The sequence below is a fragment of the Montipora capricornis genome, chromosome 6 (assembly GCF_036669925.1).
Source record: "Montipora capricornis isolate CH-2021 chromosome 6, ASM3666992v2, whole genome shotgun sequence".
NCBI lineage: Eukaryota > Metazoa > Cnidaria > Anthozoa > Scleractinia > Acroporidae > Montipora > Montipora capricornis.
The window spans coordinates 71,056,548-71,075,474 of NC_090888.1; the positions used below are offsets into that span (position 1 = coordinate 71,056,548).

Sequence of the window (18,927 nt, forward strand, 5' to 3'; positions counted from 1 at the left end):
ATCAAAATTTGAATCGATTGTGGTGGGTCATGTCTCTTATCCGGGGTATTGATACCCGAAATAACGTCACGTACACGTCGTGGAAGGGAATCTTACAGTTTTAGCCTTCGAGCCGAGTACTTTTCCAGTGGGTCGTCATTGATCATCATTCAACCGTACATTATGTTCAGTCTTTGACCACCGAGTCAAATTGTTCTTCAACGTCTTCAACCGTTGAGCGAAGAGAAAATCAGTTCCCGAGCTAGACCACGAGCAGTCGTCCTTATCTCCTCAGAGCCACGCACGACGAGTGAATTAGTGGTGAAAACGGGGCGTGTCACGCAATCGCGCGCTCAACTGAGACTGCTCCCAGTCAAGCACGACAATAAATTTAAATTGACATTTGCTCAGCTACGTTCAGCATTTCTCAAAAGGATACTCTTTTGCTGAAAAGGGGCCAGAAATTTGAGAACAGAAGTTTAAATTCAAAGAATGAAATGACATGCCATTGTTTTGAAAGTATCCATTTGCTTATAAAACAGTAACGCCTGCCACACATGCTAAAGATATGCACACCTTTCTTCGCTTTTTAAATACTTTCACGCACATTTCCGGTATCCTCTTTCTTCAAAAATTTGCACCTGTTTTTAAAAGAAAATACCAGTCTCTGCTCCCAGTTTCCACGCCAGCACTCACTTTCTCACTGAAACTCCTAGTTATACAATTATACACAAATAAGTGCATGGCGTTCTGCTTCTGCTTGCCCTCGTCAATCTGAAGTGGTCGTTGTTGACAAACGTACGTTCCGTAGCCTGGGACAAAGCAGAAAAGAGGAGTGCCGAAAATTAAATGCAAAAACCTAACGAAACCCAGTCTAAAGATCATTTATCGAGACAAGCGAAAAACCTAAGTTCAAGTTATCAAGTTCTTGTTTGTTTCTCAACAGTAACGGCTAACACGGGTACTGCTGTTTGTTCATTAACATGATGAAACAATCGAACTGAACCGGCATCTCGTCACGCCACCCATATTTTTGATTTTAACTAACGCGGCAACTGGACCAACAGAAATGGTTTGTGTATAAGAATTCAGTTCAAGGAAAGTTCATTTGAATCTTTTAGCAGGCTAGACAGTGATTGAAAACGTGCTCCTGACTTACGTTAGTTGGCGCAGTCAGTTTAGTGTAATGAGTCCCAGTAGAAAACCGGGAAAGAAGAACATATCAAGGTAGAGCACGGTGCTATGTTGTGCCCATGGCCGGTTTTCCGGCAAAATTAATTCGCTAGTTTAAACAGGACCACAATTTTTATCAAATTTAGGAAAACATTTTCTACCTGCAGAAGGAAGAAAACATTTTTAAATTACAGTGTTTAATATCGGATCTTTACATTGATTTTAGTGTATATTGCAGTGCTTTTTTTTAGTTCCTTGGGTTTAAATGGGTTCCCCGAAAACGAAATTTCCCATTCATCCGCTTTATAAAGCCAGTCCTTTTATGTCTTGGGAAACTATTGTATTCGAGGATCGAAAATTACGTGATTCAAATTAGGAAAATTTAATAAAAAACAATTACTGCATAGCTGAAGAAACTTTTTTTTTCTTTAAATGCAATGCTTTATTTCTTATTCAAATATAGACTGAGCCAAATATACAACTTTAATTAACTCAATGATCTTCAGGATCGACGATTTTTCAACAAACAATGGAGTAATTTTGATTAAATGATTTATTTAAACAGGCAATGTACATCGAATTGTCTGCTTAATTAAACATTTATGATGCATTTTTCTTTTTCGCACTACTCTAGAAAACAACTTGGCCACCATTTTTTGTTTGCTGAAAAACAGATAAAGAGATTGCCATCTTTGCACGAGAGCTTCTCTTTGAGGAAAGTCCATTGTTTTTGGGTCAGTTTAGATTCAGAGGCTTTCTCTAACAAAATGATTAGATGGCAATAAAAGTTGACGTGCAAGTTACGTTTCTTTCTTCTCGGTCTCAGATACACTGTTAATACCAATATGCAAAATTTTAAATACAAACCAAAAGGGATGTGGCACCGTTTCTTCAATTCTCTCATTGACGTTTTTTTTTTTAAAATCAGTTGCCGGTAGGTCAGTTCAGAGGACGCCAAAGCCATGAGCTGAATCCGACTGAAATTTCACTCCATCGAAATGGGGAAAACCCAGCCCTTATCATAATTGACCGAGTTCTATTGTTCGTCATATTTTCCGATGCCTCAGCTTGGATCATGCAGGAAAATTGCGGCTTCTGAACTATGCGGAACATCTTATGACCGTCGTTGAACATTAAATCAATTTCATCCAGTACTGGCTTTAGAATTTTTTTGGGCAGAAACAGCTTAAAGAAGACATGTCTTTCAAAGACATTTAGTTGTACTGACTGCATGCGTGTTATCATGAACACGTTTTTAAACTGAGTGAAATTCTTCAGTTACTGACAAAGTCTCTCCTTTAAGCGTATCATACCCATTATTTGGCATAAAATTTTTCATTTACGGAATATTTAACGCAAAAAAAGATAATAAACAAGATGAAAGTACATATAAAAATAAGTAACTGAGCTTGTTTTGAACAAAATGGCCATTCTTTGCCAGACAAAAATTTAGGTCGGCAGCTCATCGATGTTCGTGCACCAAAAATGTAACACAAAGCGCTGCATGAATTTTCCAGTCTTTCGCTTTCTTAGAATGGGCATAAGAGACAAGTAGTATTTTTCCTTGTTTTTTTTTTATTGTTGGTACTTTTGGTCCATTCAGAACCCGTGGCTCAAACATCAATATCACTGAGGCATGGCTATTCGATCTCTTTCGTGGGGAAGTACATTGCGTCTCTCAGCTACTCTCCCGGGGATTTCACACTTTTATGTTTTGCAGCTCTTTGACCATATTTTTTTTTTCTCAGGCGATTACCAAGAACAATACTATTCCAAAATATATCTTCGTCAACGTCTACAATATCACCAAAATAATAGTTTATTCGACTTATTCTCCAATTTCATTTCCGAAACATGTTCAAAATCACGCTTACAATACTCAATTTGGCAAATAGAACGCTTTGGGTTTGTCAATGTTTACACCTCATTTCACAGACTTTTATTATGTGTCCATTAGCCTTGACAACTAAATAGTTACAAATAGCACTCCCTGAAAAAACTACTTCGCATTTTAATCAAGCTTGTGATATCGGATCAAACAAGATCCTCTGAATTTCAGGTAGTTTTTCTTAGTTACCGTTAAAAAAAAGACTGCAAAGAAAATCCCTGCCTTTTATGCAGCTTGAAAAACGATCTGATCCGCAATATCTCCCAGAACTTTTATGAAGGGTACGTTGTTTTCTTTCAGGCTATCACCAGCTCCAGACATGAAGTTTCTTTTCATTTTCATAGCTTTAATTCTACAAACGTGGCACATACAAGGTAAGTACTTTTCAGTATTTTGAATTATAGAGGAAAAACTCGCAATCAACAGCATAATTTGGAAGCTGGTGCACCATTTATTATGCTCTGATGACCATATTCTAGACGGAATCCCTTTCGAAAACTTCGATTTCTGTTAAAACCTGTCAATACTGCTTTTTGGTTAAAAGAACAAATTGCGTTGGGCAGAATAAGCATAATCATAGAAAAAGCAGAACTTTCTTTCCGGCGACTGATTCTTTTACTCGTCTAATTGAAAATAAAACACTTTTGGGACAGCGCAAAGAAGTCAAGGATTGCCCTTACCAATTCTTAACCCTTTTCATACCCCATTGTAGTGGGATTGTGTGTCTTGTTTGCACTCACGCAATTGAAATAGGAAGGGTTTTTTTGCCTCTAATAGCAAATATGTTGTTTGTTTCAATAAATTTTTTGCTGGAAAAGATTTTTGTGAGATTTCCACCATTTGCGAATTTAACCAGACTTAACAGATGTTGTGTAATTTTCGAGTTTAACAAATTTGCATACGTGTGTTGAAATGTGAAACGGGAGGATTTTTGTAGTAGTGCACTGTTAGCAGCGCATAAGTCACGAAAATAAACATGTCTGTTGGAAGCGTGCTTGAATTTCAACAAAATGAGCCCCAAAATAGGCAAAAAATTGTGATGCTGATCAATTATAAAGTAGCTGCTATTCCCAAAACGATGGAATTACCCGGTGATAAATAACCTCGTCTTGGAGAGTAAATTTTTGACTTTCCAGAAACAATGGTCAACCTGGGCGATTTGGGCGATTGTGATCTTTGTGTTGAATTCGCGCATTTCTTGTCAAACTTGGAAGAAAAAGAAAACTAACAAAAACAAAAAACCGGTATCTTGCCATCATTTGACGCAGATGTTTCACTGTTTCGCGAGAAAACACGCCGCGGTAACTTGATCACGGCGCCCGCTGAATTCGATGTCACTTTCGATTTTGCGATTTACTTGCGCAGCCAAAAGTACAATAACAAATTTGAACGTTGCAAAAATCTCGCAAAGTGCTTTTTTGCTGATGGTAACTTTTCATATTCGCGGTTTAAAATTAATGTTGTTTTGATGTCGTAAATTTTGTTGCTGATGGCAAAATATTTTATTCTCCATCGACCGTCCTGAAAACTTCCTTCTGCTCTTCCTAAAAGATGTGTATCAATAGTCATTTACTTTTGCATCAATATTTGTTTTGCGTAAAGCAAGCTAACAAAATCTGTACCTTGCTTAGTTCGCATTTTTGGGTGTTAAAATAGAATTTTCGGTCCTATGCTTCTGTTACGAAGTGATATATTTTTTAGGTCACCCATCCAGATAATAACCCCGCCGGAGAGGAATAAACTTCAGTGAACTTTTGTATTACAAAGCTGTACGCTTAAACTCGTGGTGAAACGAAGTTGTGAGGGAGATGATCAACATGTCAGCCTAGAAGCCAATGTTTCTGGATTCCCTTTTATTTTCTTCAATCTTTCTGGGTTTGGTAATTTGCTAGTATTAAACCACATGTCTTCTCAGGGGGCTATTTACCTAAGACTTTTACCATGTACAATACCAAAGCAATATTGTGTACTATTAGAGCTATATATTGAACTTGAATATCCTGGAAGACAAAACGCAGCTCAGTTGACAATATGGAATAAAGCGCTGTGTTACCGCACTAACACACGTACGCGATGCGTGCCAATTTTTTCAAAAGATGACCGGAATTTTTTTTCTTTCTGACAAATGATTAATAGGCTGGTAGCCAGGTTTTAAACCTCAGAAAAAGATCTGTTTTGTCGTATGAACTGGTGAGCCAAAGGGCCTCTGCTGACACGACTTCTGGGTGACCCCTTAAATAGTCTTAATGACCTCCGACTTGAAAAATTGACTGGAACACTGCAGTTCAATACCATCCAACTCAGTCCCTTCTGTTTGAATAACACGTACCACAGGCAACCCAGTGTACGCTAATGGAGCGTCTAGTTTTTTTAATATGAGTGGACAACGAACCATTTTCATCAGATTATTTTGACACTGGAAACTTCTTATCTCTCAAACAAATATTAGCTAAAAAAAAGAGGAATCAAACGGAAATGGGAAGTAAATAAAATGGGAAGAATAAATAGCGCGCCGACCTTGCTTCCGGGACAACAGAATTTAAAACTAACCAACTTATTTGCGTTTCTAGGGTTTAGTAAAATTTAAAATAAATGTGGATAATTAAACTAAATGAGCCATCATTATGTTTTTTATTGCTCCGCAATGAAGTGAAGGGCGTGGGTGAGATAGTCAACATCTGAAAAAAAAAACTAAAAATAAGCTGAATCTTATTTAACTTTCGCATGACCAAATGCTGCGACTTTCTATTAATATTCAATGGTTACCCACCACCGTTACTGAAACTGAAGAAAATATTTTATTCAGAAAACAATACGACAGCCGAATAGCCAACGGACCAAAAAAAATAACTCCCCGAAACGATTACAGTTAATGCAATCATTCTATTCTCTTTGGCTACCTCCTATGTAGTTAATCAATCAGGACGCACGAAAAGAACTGCATAGTAACATTATTTATTCGATGCAACGAGATTGTGCAGGAAACAAAACGCGAAACGTGAGATACTTTTCGTTCACAGGCGCGTAGCGTCCTATACGCATATACGCACGTGCGTACTTGAAGTGACCAGAAAATTTTGAAATTTTTAGCAATTGTCTCTATTCTTAACATTTTACTCGTACGCAACCAAGATTTCGTGATGAAAGCACCACTTTGTTAAACTCTGAAAACTAAAACAAAAGCTATACCATGTTCTAACTTAGTTTTGCATTGTACCTTTTTTTTTGCACCAACAATGCAGTGTTATTTGGCCAGCGTGCAACAAAAAGGCGAGGTTGCAAAGGAGCAACGTTCCAAGAACGTTCGTGACAAAGGAGCGACGTTCCGAGAACGTTCTTGACAATTCCAGTCACGCTAGCACAACCAAAACAATGTTTTGTTTGCGCCAAGTTTGCTCAAAATAAGGGCAAGACGCTTTGTTCTTTGCTTGTATTCACACAACTATTTCGACAAGAAATAAAGAACGCAGTATTTTTCGCTCAGTTTACTTAGGTTTCTAGATCATATGTACTTGTGCGTACTTGAAAAAATTACCACGCTACGCGCCTGAATCGGTGTCACAAAGCATATGCAATTAAATACATTTCTGACGGTTCACATCAAACCCTTTTCGAACGAACCTTGACCGTAAATAATGAAGCACAAAAGATACAACAAGCTTTCATTCAAATAATTTTTCACAGTCACATTTCCATTTTTTTTTACCTTTGCAGAGTTGAGTACAAAATAAATGTAACTTGCCAGAAAATTTTGTCAGTAAACACTAGCTGTAGTGCATTTCAGGCCTTCGATTCCTTCAATGTTTATTAAATCCATAAAAGAATTGCCATTTGGTTTCAGTGTTGTCATACCAAGTTAGTAAAATATTAGAAACAAAGCTCACTTCATGCAATTGACGTTCCATTCTTGAGCTCCATGTGGGTATATTTTGTTTAAAGATCCACTAAAACGCCATTCGCGTTACAATGACTTTCGACGCCAATGAAGGTTAAATTAGTGAAATTTCCAATTATTACCTGAAGACCGTGCAGAGTTGAGTAAAAATAAAATACAAATAGCCAGACAACAGAGATCACAGATCCACTTAAGGTGTTCGATTCCTTCTCTGTCTTTGTTGAACCCATAAGTTACCAGAGAAGTTTCCATTTGATTTCAGTGTTCTACATAACAGCACACTTAATAAAATATTAGACATACAGCTCACTTTGATTTCGGCTCGACGGGCGATAGATTGTTGTCGAAGTCCATTACTCGTCGCTTCTAAGATTCCACATATTTATTTTTCACCGCCTCTCTTGTTTATCCAATTGACTTTCGATTATTGAGCTCCATAAGGGTATATTTTGTTTAAAGATCCACTAAAACGCCATTCGCGTTACAAGACTTTCGACGCCATTGCAAGTTAAATATTCTACTGTGTCCACCAGAGAAATCTACGCATTTCCAATACCCTCTCGATCCTAAGAAAATACGCGCAGAAGGCTCTATGCACAAAGACACCACTTAGCAGGGGAGTGACGGGCAAGACTTTACCGACACGGAAAAAAAAAAGAAAAGAAAAGAAAACGACGAAACATTACCCATTTTCCGACTGGGAAACCCAGTAATTAAATTAGCTTTTGTGCATTACTTGACTGTGCAGCCAGGCCACCAATTAATTCGCCCTTGTCACACGGCGGCCATATTGTCCCGGGAGACCAAAAAAGCTTTGTTTTACCACGCCAAGCCTCACCCCCATGATTTCCACTGCGAGGCTTGGCTTGGTAAAACAAAGCTTTTTTGGTCTCCCGGGACAATATGGCCGCCTTGTGACAAGGGCGAATGGAGTGGTGCCTAATTTTACCATCGACCATCTAAGACAGACCGTCTTTGTAAGGAAAAATGGAAGTCCTACGGAGATATTTTGCATCGCGTTTCAGTGAAACGGAAAACCGATGCAATGCCAGCCTCGATTCGAGAAATTGCTCGAAATATGTAAACAGCAGACAACAAAATGAGCCAAAATCAAACAACTTCACGTTTGCCGTTTACCCAAAACGGGATGGTAAATCTCAAATGCTAACGAAGTTGATTTTGTGAGAACTCAGTTATAATTCAACTCGTTTTGTCTTATTTATGAAAGAAAACCAGCTAATTTTTTTTATACTCAATGGACATCTGTCCTGTATTGTGTCTTTTATAAACTAATCCAGGTCAAAACCAATTTGCAACATGCAACCGAGCGTGGACGAAGATCGGTTGCTTTAAAGACAAGGTCAAGCCATCGCGCCCACTTCCGGAAATGCTTCTAAACGACAGAGATAGATTCAGTAAATACCACCAGCCAGGTTACCGACTAAATTGGAACAAATGGAGCCAGTCCCAACACAGGTGAAGCGAATACTTACGTCAACGTGGTACAGTGATTTATACGCTTGTCTTAAGATTGGGAGTTCCCGAGTTCAAGACCTGTTTTGTTTGGGCAGGTACAAAAGTCGAATCGCTCACCTCGGATCGATCGGAAAACGGTTTTGTAGGCTAAAACTATTTGCGCCGATTTCACCATGATTAACTTAAAGATTAGGGCTAGGGTGATTTCTTTAGGGCCTTATCATTTTTTTTAGGTCGATCTGAGGTGAGCGATCTGAGTTGATCCGGAATAACTTTTGCACCTGCCTGTTTTGATCACTGGTTGAATTTGATCCTGGTAGTCAATGCTTTAATTTCTAGGCTACACTTGAACAGCCAACAAGTACGCCTCTGTCCAGTAGAGAATGCTTAAGTTCTCATTCTGGCCTGGGTTGCTCGAAGCATGGTTAGCGCTAAAACCTATAGGTCTTGATACCTCTTAACTAACGGTTAACGTTAAGCAGGCTTCGAGGAACCTGCCCCTGTTTTGTTGTTTAATTGGTGTGTTTCACTACCCCTGCAAAGTTCCTATGGGAAGCGCTCAATTAATTATGTATGTGTATGATGGCTCACCTTTTTGAGATCATAGCCTCTTGCACATCTCAGACGTTTCATTAATACGAGGACAGTTAGGCTACCGCTGCTCATTTATGATAACATCATAGAATAACAGGGTGCACATCAATAAGAATCATATTAGTCCTCATGATCATGAAAAGGGTTGAAACACGGCTAAAAAGCCCTTGAAAAACGCCGAAAATAGGGTAGTAGAAAATTGAACATATTACTGAAAAGGAGGGGTTTTTTTACAACCTACCATTTCCTGTCCATTAAGGATGCAGTCACTTCATCTGATACTGGTTGAGTTAGGTTCTGGCCAGTTAGCGTTAAGTTGAGAGGGGCGCGGCGTTTTGTGACGTCTACGATAATTGCCTTGAATATTTTTATCTCGATGACAAATATTACTAACCATCGTCTAAGGTTGAGTAAATCGATCACTTATCCAAATCCCCTTGCGCTCTCTAGGACGTCGCAAACCCTTCGATGGCTTACAAGTGACAAATGACTGTCTAGATACTCAACCCCTCCAACATGCTGCCAACTAAAACTAACTTTTGTCTACCTATTCATTTCTTTACCCGTTTTTCATCAGTCTTGCCTGTCGATGTGCTGAAAAAGCTCTTCAGAAAGGGTACAGAGTTTTTGGCTTGCAATTTTATGGAGAGTGTTGGAGCGGACCTTTTGCGGAGTTCAACTACTCGCGGGACGGAAACTCTGATAACTGCATCATGAACCTTCAGGCTCCAACCGCTTGCGTTAAAGATGACCCAAAGGAATGCGTGGGCCAAAAGAATACAAACTACATTTACATGCTGACAGCAAGTAAGGAAATCACAATAGACACGGAAAGTCACCTATAATTATTTCTGTAGCTTTCCATAGTAAAGAGGTTCTTAGCTGATACGTCCTCCGACATAAATGGCATTAATTACTCACGCCTTGTCGAACAAATTGTTACTAATTACCAACCGATTCACTCCGAAGTTTTGTTAATTGGATTTCGGATAATACCATCTTCTACTCAATTGTGTACCTTTATAACCTGCGATCAGGCGTACTTTTCTTTCCCCAAGATGATAAGTAGGGAGGGAGGTCATGATCGCAGGTTAGTACCTTTTCTGCTTCGTGGTTTTCGACCTTCTGCTTCATTACTGAGCTGAAATGAAAGTTTGGAACGGTTAGCATAAACTCGACATTGGTTTACACCAAAAAACCAGCCATGAAATCGTGTAATAACTTTCTTATCATTAAAATATCAGTACTTGACCAGATTTTTAGAACCATGAGTAGGCATAGTTTTAAAGTTGGCTTTCCTGTGAGCCCGAAAAGGCTTCTGAGCTTTGAAGAAAAGGGTCACCGTATCCCATCACTCATATATGCCACTCTAACGACTTTCTCTCTTTCTCAATCATAAACGCAGTCGAAGCCTATCAAAACACGGGTTTCGTTTTCATAACACATTTAATCAGATTTTTTTCTCTTTCTAGATCCAGGTCCCCAGAGTCCGGATGTCGACGGCGGCTTTACAGAATGGTCTGACTGGAGCGAGTGCAGTAAGACTTGTGGAGGCGGCACCAAGTCACGTGAGAGAGAGTGCACCAACCCAACCCCCCAGGGAAATGGCAGGCCTTGTGAGGGAGACACTGAGGAAACGACGCAATGCAACATGCAGAAATGCCTAGGTAAAATGGGAAAAATTAATTAGTTAATTAATCCCACAAATGCGCTGTGCTGCGCTATACCAGTCTTTTCTTCGCGTTAAAAAAAATGCAAAAAAACGTGAATGTATTGCTTTGGCTAAGCGAACAATTCATATTCCTTCTCGGGAAAAGTTGGCCAATCAGGGAGCGTAGTGAACTTTATAAAAAGCATAAATATCAACCTTTGCCGCAAAAACCACCTAAAGGAAAGAAAAGGAAAGGAACTTTATTTAAGTGTCTATTCGTTCTAGCGCTGGAGCACTAATTGGGGACATTGACATTAACATTTAACGCAAATCAAGTCAAATGTTGGTTTATGAAGTGAGGGGAACACCGGAGTACCCGGAGAAAAGCCTTTCGGTGGAGAATAGAGAACCAACAAACTCAACCCACATGATATGACACATGATGCCGAGTCTGGGAATCGAACTCTGGCCACATTGGCGGGAAGCGAGTGCTTCACCATCCCTACACCCCATGCTACTATTCTTAACCCAAATCGGATCCGCAGGCGCTTTTAGAAATTTACATACAACTGGCCACTCCAAATAAACCGTATGATAATATACATGAAAAAATCACTTGATTCTGATTGGCTGAGAGCAGTGCAGGTCAAGTGTAACATTGTGCAAAAAGTGTAATACCAATGCGAATTACACATAAAAATTCTGGATTATGATTGGCTAATAAACAATAGCGTTTGGTCAGAACCAATCAAATCTTTTATTTTTAAATCAAGCGCGCGCCCTGGGTGGCGCAATTTATGGCGCAATATTTCCCTGATACGTGATACGTGTGCGCTTCTTCTGCTTAAAGCCGCGGCTACACGAGCGATTTTTGTCTCGCGCCGGTGATCAGGTGATGCGATTTTTTTCAGATTTTGTCGCGTCGCCTGCGCGCCAGGGTGGCTACACTTGGGACAAATTTTGGCGAAAAATTGAAGGCCGTGAGAATCCTATACTTTAAGCGACCAGGCCACTAAAAAACACAGATTCCTACTTTAATTTCATTGGCTAAATAGTCTTTAGTCGCGTCGCAAGCGCGGGCAAAAAGTTGCAGGGTGGCTACACGGTCAACTATCTCTGGCGACTTTTTTCTTGCGATTTTTTCACCCGTCGCGTCGCCGACGTGCGGTTTTCATCTCGCGCTGGCGACGCGATAAAGTTTGAAAAAATCGCATCACCAGCGCGAGCAAAAAATTGCTCGTGTAGCCGCGGCTTAACCATCTCGAATTTTTTTCATGTATATTAATAAGTACGTGTAATCACATGATTTCGAGTGCAATTTGGAATAAATAAGAAGACGAAGACGACAAATTCCACTCGCCCTATTGGCTCGTGCAATTTTGGTTGTCTTTGAAAAAATACTCGTGCTTATTTATTCCAAATGGCATTCGAAATCATGTGATTACCTATACGTATTCCACAGTCAACAGGTTTGCGAATTGGTGTTTCCTTTGAAAGTGCCCAGTGCAGTCCGTGCATCTACTTGCAAGAGTGTGCTCAAGGCCAACAAGGAATACCGATAGCTCTTACAAACCGAGTACGAGAGCCGCACTACAATTTATCGTCCGTTGTTGTTTTTTCTTTGTTTTGTTTTTGGCTTGAAAGCGTGCATACTAGGAAGCTTAAGCACGCGCGTTTTTAAGACGCTGACGGCAACCGGAAGTGAGCCGTTTCCCCTTTTAACTTGTCTTCATTCTACCAAATTTATGTTGCTAAGTATCTTTTCTCCATTAGAGATGATTAGTATAAAAATCTGAGAGACACCACTGTCCTGTTAATCAAATTCAGCAAATGGTAAGATTCCGAGATCACAAAGAAAGCTCCCTATCGCAAATACTCTTTTTTTTCTTTGGCCATTTCAGTTTTATCAGAAATAACACAAACAGCGGTGACAAACATCAGATATAAACTTGACGTTTCGTATGCTTCCCGCATACGTCTTCCGAAGTGACGGTTAATACAAAAATGGAGTTTAAATATACAGGATCACTAACTTATTTACTACTAACTATTTTAATAAATATTTTAATAGTTACTTAAAAGTAACAGTAGAGGTGACAAAAACTAATAAAGACACAGCTCATCGCTGCTGACCTTAAATGAATATGTCGGCAGCGAAAAGCTGTGTCTTTATTAGTTTTTGTCACCTCTATTGTTACTTATTTGTTAATAGTTAATAAGTTAGTGATCCTGTATATTTAAACTCCAATTTTGTATTAACCGTCACTTCGGAAGCTCCCTAACTACTGGACCGCACTGTCCCAGTTTTAGACGTACCCAATCGAAAACTGCCTTCATGGGGTGTGTGTTAGCTAATCAGCCGAGTCTATATTAAATACTTTTTTTGTGTATTAGAATGTGTGAAAAAGATGGATGTGGCCATTGTTGTTGACACCTCGAGCAGTGTAAAGAGAGTGAATTTCGAAGTGGTGAAAACGTTTATTGAGAAACTCGTTGAACAGATGCCCATCTCTTCCCGCATGTCACATGTTGCTATCGTTAGCTACAATCACAGGGCCTACAAGAACTGGGACTTCCTGTCCAACAATGCACAGTACCTCCCCTCCCTCCAGGAAGCCGTAAGTAAACTCAACTACAGACCGGGAGGAACTAGGACCGACAGAGGGATGAGTAAGGCCTCTGAATTGTTTAGCCCAGACGAAGGCGCGCGACGTGATGTTCCACACGTTCTTATAGTAATTACAGATGGAAAAACAAGTCCCAAGTCAAAACCATACTCAGAGGTTTTGAAGCCTTTGAAGGTAATGACATATTAGGGATATTCACAATCGAATTTTACTGCAAACATCAAGCTGAAATAGGCCACTTTGGAAAATACCATAATACTCTTTGTCTGTCCCTCCAAATTTTGCATAAGCGATTTTTTACAGTTTCTCTTGGGACTTACAATGGTCCCAAGAGAAAACAAAAACAATGCTCATGCGAAATTTGGGGGGACAAACAAAGAGTATTATGGTATTTTCCGAAGTGGCCTATTAAATTTGTGTTTCGTCAAAAATGAAATTCATTCGACTTTAGTTCATGTCTGGAATCTACAGATATCAAGCAACTTCTCATAGATGAAAGAGGGAATAATAAAAATAATAATAAAATTAATAATTCGGGGCTCGGTAAATATATCCACCACTTTGACCTACACTGAGGGGAATAATTGTTTCAGTAGATACCACACAAGAAGAATAAAAGGCGGACCAAAAGAAATTTAGTTTTGTAAAATGTGGTCGGAAATTTCAAATCTCACGCGCTGGTTACACGGAAGTGCCTACGAGTCAGCAAATCATCGCGCAAGGAGAGTTCAAATAAACAAACAAACAAACAAACAAACAAACAAAAAAAGCAAAACCTTTATTTTCCCTTGTGTATTCACTTGTGTGGTATATACTAAATAAACTTTATTTATTACACATAACATGAGAATTTTATTTTCTAAAGCTCATTTGTACAAATCTATACGCTTTATTTTCACATGTGAAAAATGCCTATACAGCCAATCAGAATGGTGTACAGCTCTTTCATGTGTGGAAGTATAACCAATCAACGATAGCTTAAAGGCCTTTCCAAGCCAATCATCCGTGCATCTCGTGCAAAATCGTACTTTGTTATTGAACTAAATTAAATTTGCATTAGGTTTTATTGTTAGTGAGTTTTTGTTTCTAATTTGCGTTCAGTAAACTATTTCAATGAAACTTCTCGTCTTATGTTTAATAAAAAGCTCACGACCTAGAAAGTGCTTTGTACGGGGTTGTATTCACTCGTTGTTTGTGTCAAAACCCTCACTCGCTCGTACCTCGCTCGTTCGGGTTTTTAACACAAACAACTTGTGAATAAAACCCCGTACGCCACACTTTCTATGACTTAAACTATATTTAAGTGTCAACTGTATTTAGTGCTGAGGAACTAATCGAAGACACAATACAGAAATCAATTTAAATGACTATTATCGTAGGTTGGTGATTGAGGAGAGGGGAAAACCGGAGTTTACCCAGAAAAAAACCTCTCGAAGCAAAGTGGAGATTCACATGTGACGCACGGTCCGCCGGGAATCGAACCCGCGGGCTTAACCCGCGGGTCACATTGATTTGAGGGGAGTGCTTCTGTTTGACATTGACGGCTGGCTGAGTTGCCGGGTTGAGCATTGGACTAATGTGTAGGAGGTCGAGGGATCAAAATCCTGGCCGGACAACACCCAGGGTCTTTTAATAACTGAGGAGAAAATGCTGCCTTTGTAATGACATCCGCAAATGGTTAGACTCTCTAGTCTTCTCGAATAAGGACTATAAACCGTAGGCCCCGTCTCACAACCCTTCAATGTTCATAATCCTGTGGTACGTAAAAGAACCAACACAATATTCGCAAAGAGTAGGGCGCGGAATTCCCGGCATTGTTGCCTGTCCTCAGTCTGTGGTATATCACGGCTGGGAAGGTAAATGCCGGGAGATATTAGCTACGACAAGCTACTCTAAAATCCGAGAGTAAAGAAAGATATATGATGTGATACGATATGATGATGTCACGCTTGCCGTTTGTCGCGTAAACGCAGCTATAAATCTTTAAATTGTTTAAGCTCGTTGAATGGCATAACATTCACCTATCACTAAGTGCGCAAGGGAGGGGAAAACTAAAAACTCAGATAGTGTACTTGAATAGGCAAAATATGCGAAGTTTTCTTACGGCTGAAGAGAAATGATGCTTTTGAGATCACTTCTGCAAATAGTTACTATTGTTCTCTTATAGAAAAAGACGACAAATATTAGTCCGCACACAACACTTCACTACAGTAGGGAGTTTAAGAACTGACAACGGCTGAGGAAAAACTTCATGGCAAAATATAACTTTGCATTGTGTTAAGTATTTCGCTGTTATCCCATGTTATTCGCGTTGTACCATGTGGGCGAAAAATCCTATAACTGAATTCCTGGTGAGCGAACAGTTTGGAAGTAAAGAGAGAAGAGTGTAAGTTCATCGAGAACTTACACGCTGCATGCATGATGTAAGATGAACGTTTTGTTCAATTAGTACCCAGTGTCTTTATCTTCATCTTCCTCATTCCTAGTATCCAGTAAGATCGCCAAATTGTCCCTCCGACTTCCCTCCACTCGTAAAAATAAAGATAACCCTAACCTCAAAATAACTTTAATCCTCTGTGTTGTTGTAAATAGGTAGTTGGTTTTAGTCTTGATGGAGACACTTTGTGATGTTTCTCTAACGGAGTCTGCATCTGACTGTCTTTCTGTGACTCTCTGGTCTTTGCCTCTCTTTGACTCTCCGGTCTCTCTAGTATTCGCTCTGACCAGGAACCCATGACCCGGAGCCTACAAGTCTACTGTGTTCGTGTAACGGCTTTTTTCACAGACCGATTTGGTTTTAGATTGAATTTCCCGCGAATGAGACTCCCACAGGAGCCCGATGACCAATTACGAGAAATTAAGCTGACGTCATAGGGTCACCGAACCGGAACTGCCTTTGTTTTTTTTCCGGAAAAGATAGTCTAAAAATAGATCGGTCTGTAAAAATGGCCCAGTATGGGAGCTGTAGGCTCCGGATCATGGGTTCCTGCTCTGACGAAGGTCTATCGCTCGGAAACGTTAGCAGTTCGCCAATCTTTCCGCTTACGGTGGTTCATTTTTCTCTGTCATCTCGTTTAATGAAACCAAATTTGTCTGGCTTCCCACCGACGCACTACCGCAGTTTCTATAGAAACTAAGTTCCTTCATTCTTTGCAGTGATTACTTTGGTTCCATTCATGGATTGGGTGACAGTCTTTCCAGGGAATAATTTAGATGTGTTAGTCCAATATCACTCCAAAATGTTGCAAAGGGCATCGCTGAGTGGTCTTCATTTGACGATGAAGTGTATTTGGTAAATTCCTTTGCAATAATGTATTTAATTAGCAACTATTCACCGAAGTGGAGGATCCACCGCTAGCCACTGACACTGACACTGAGGTGATAATTCTTTTAATATATACTAAAACAGTGAGATAATATAGCACAAAAAGATGATTTTAATTCATTTATTTCTGCAAAGATTACAACAATTTCGGACACAAATTAGCGCGCGAATTCCTCGGAGATGAATAGCAATGGATATCCGGAGTTTGAGTAGCCAATCAGCTCGCGCGTTCAACGCTATGCACTGTTTTGATATATACTAAATATTACTTTATCTATTTGTTGCCACCAGGAAAAGAATGTAAAAATCATTGCAGTTGGCGTTGGCCCGATGGTAGACAAGAACGAGTTGACAAAAATTGCTTACGGCAACAGCAAAAACGTTCTACATGTGGACAAGTTTGATGATCTCAACACGAGGATAGACGACATTACTGCAAAATATTGCGTCGCAAAAAAGCCAGTTGACATTAATGACTTGATGTCAAATTACTGATTGTGAGGTAAGTAGACTAAGTACAAATTTGTAGAATTGAACAAAACAGTGCAATTACCTTCCTTAATTCGTGTTTTTTTAGGAAAATTCCTCGCCAATGAGAAGCCAAATCAAAACGAATGAGTCTTGTGGGTATGCGTTTGCCCTCTCTTAACGACGCCTTAATTTGCGACCTGCATATTTTGTGATTGATCAAAGTTTTCATACCGGTGCCACCAAATGACTAAATTCCACAAATCTTTCTCCAGTTTCAATTTAAACAACAGCACTGCCTCCCCCCCCCCCTCCCCTTCCCCACGTCTTTGAAGTTCAGCGATATTTGAATCAATTTACTACTTGCGCAATCCCATAATACACCTCTATTACCCCCCAAAACGTTTGCATAACCATTGTGACATGAAAATGTCCCAAGAGAAGTCGAAAACAATGCCTGTGCAATTATTATTATTATTTATTATTATTATCTTTTTTTTGGGGGGGGGGGGGGGTGGGAGCTATTTTTTTGGGGGGGGGAGCTAAAAGAGGTGTATTATGAGATTTGTGCAGGTAGTGAATGCCGGGTGGTATCGAAAACAAAGACCCAACACCAGGCACGTCTGAGAAACACATTAGCCGGGATCCCGGCTAACCGGGATGAGATTTTTTCATGTAATCGCCTTCACCGGGTCAGCCCGGTTAGCCGGGCTAGCGATTTCTAACCACATTACTCCACTTTAGAGCAACATGGCCCACGGAATAGTCGCTTTTTTATGTTTAAATACAAGATGTATAAGATAGCAAGTCTTGAGGCTTCTTTAAATTGTAGAATGATGAATTTTAATAACAATTTAGCGAGACAAACTGCCCTCCACTTCCTTGTTGTTGTCATCTTTTTTCACACGACATCGGACTGCGGACCGGGTATAATACGTGGACTAGGCATAATTCACGGACTGCGCACCGGGCTGTCCCGGTGAAGGCGATTACGTGAAAAAATCTCAGCCCGGTTATCCAGGATCCCGGCATCGTAATGCCTTGACTTCGGCTAACCCGCGCTGAGATTTTTCCATGAAATTGCAAACTTGATTTTGGTGTGTTTCTCAGACGTGCCGGGATCTCGGCTAAACGAGCCAGCCCGGCTAACAGGGCCAGCCCGGCTCATGTCAGTAATCGGCCCTTAGATCTGCTTAGGACTAACTCTTCAAAAATAACGTTTGAATTAAACTTAATTGTACGTCAGTTTTCGAATGGGTCTTCGTTTTCGAGGTCTTAGGTATTCGCTCTTCGTTTTCGATACTACCGTGAATGCAGTCCCAGTTCGATTTTTATTCGTACCAACGGAGTCTTCGTTTGTTTGGAAACGCCTTGCGATGGTTGAAACTTTTCGTTTCATTTGTGTTACAGGTGAACAGGACATTATGCAAATGAAGGGGAAGATGTTTAAAAGGGAATTTAGTTTTACGTTTAAGAGGAAAACCTTGATTTTAGTTGCATGTGAACCACGTCAAAGTTCTCAAGAAGTAATAAAGCACGAAGAAGAATACAATAACTGTTGTGATTTCTCATTTCCCTTTGTCCCCAAAAGGGATTTCATCCACCAATATGCTACAGGCGCCAAATTAGAGACTTTCTTCACCTTCCACGTCAGAATACCTGTGTTTGATAATCAACCAACCATTTCTCCGATGGCTTTGGAGCCTCACCGTTCAAAACTTTTCAAGATTGTAGACAAAAAAACGTAGTTACCACATAACAGACCCTTCTTCAAAATGGCAGCGGCGGAATTGAATGAGTTAAAATTTAACGGATACCAGAAGTAAGTTAAAATTACAAACTGGCATCAGA

General features: G+C 39.8%; 1 protein-coding gene across 3 annotated transcripts in view; it reads left to right on the forward strand.

Moving 5' to 3' along the window:
* The window catches only part of LOC138053645 (coadhesin-like), a 20,157-nt gene extending 1,529 nt beyond the window's left edge, over positions 1–18,628 (forward strand). For 2 of the 3 annotated variants that reach the window (XM_068900240.1, XM_068900241.1), the window contains exons 2-8: positions 3,341–3,414; positions 8,234–8,411; positions 9,583–9,812; positions 10,478–10,672; positions 13,051–13,457; positions 16,900–17,110; positions 18,487–18,628. In XM_068900240.1, coding sequence (XP_068756341.1) covers positions 3,341–3,414; positions 8,234–8,411; positions 9,583–9,812; positions 10,478–10,672; positions 13,051–13,457; positions 16,900–17,103 — 1,288 coding nt within the window. In that variant the 3' untranslated portion in view covers positions 17,104–17,110; positions 18,487–18,628. Of the gene's footprint in view, positions 1–3,129; positions 3,212–3,340; positions 3,415–8,233; positions 8,412–9,582; positions 9,813–10,477; positions 10,673–13,050; positions 13,458–16,899; positions 17,111–18,486 lie in introns of those variants that run through there. The other variant, XM_068900242.1, reaches the window with a different exon arrangement.
* Positions 18,629–18,927: the final 299 nt, after the last annotated feature.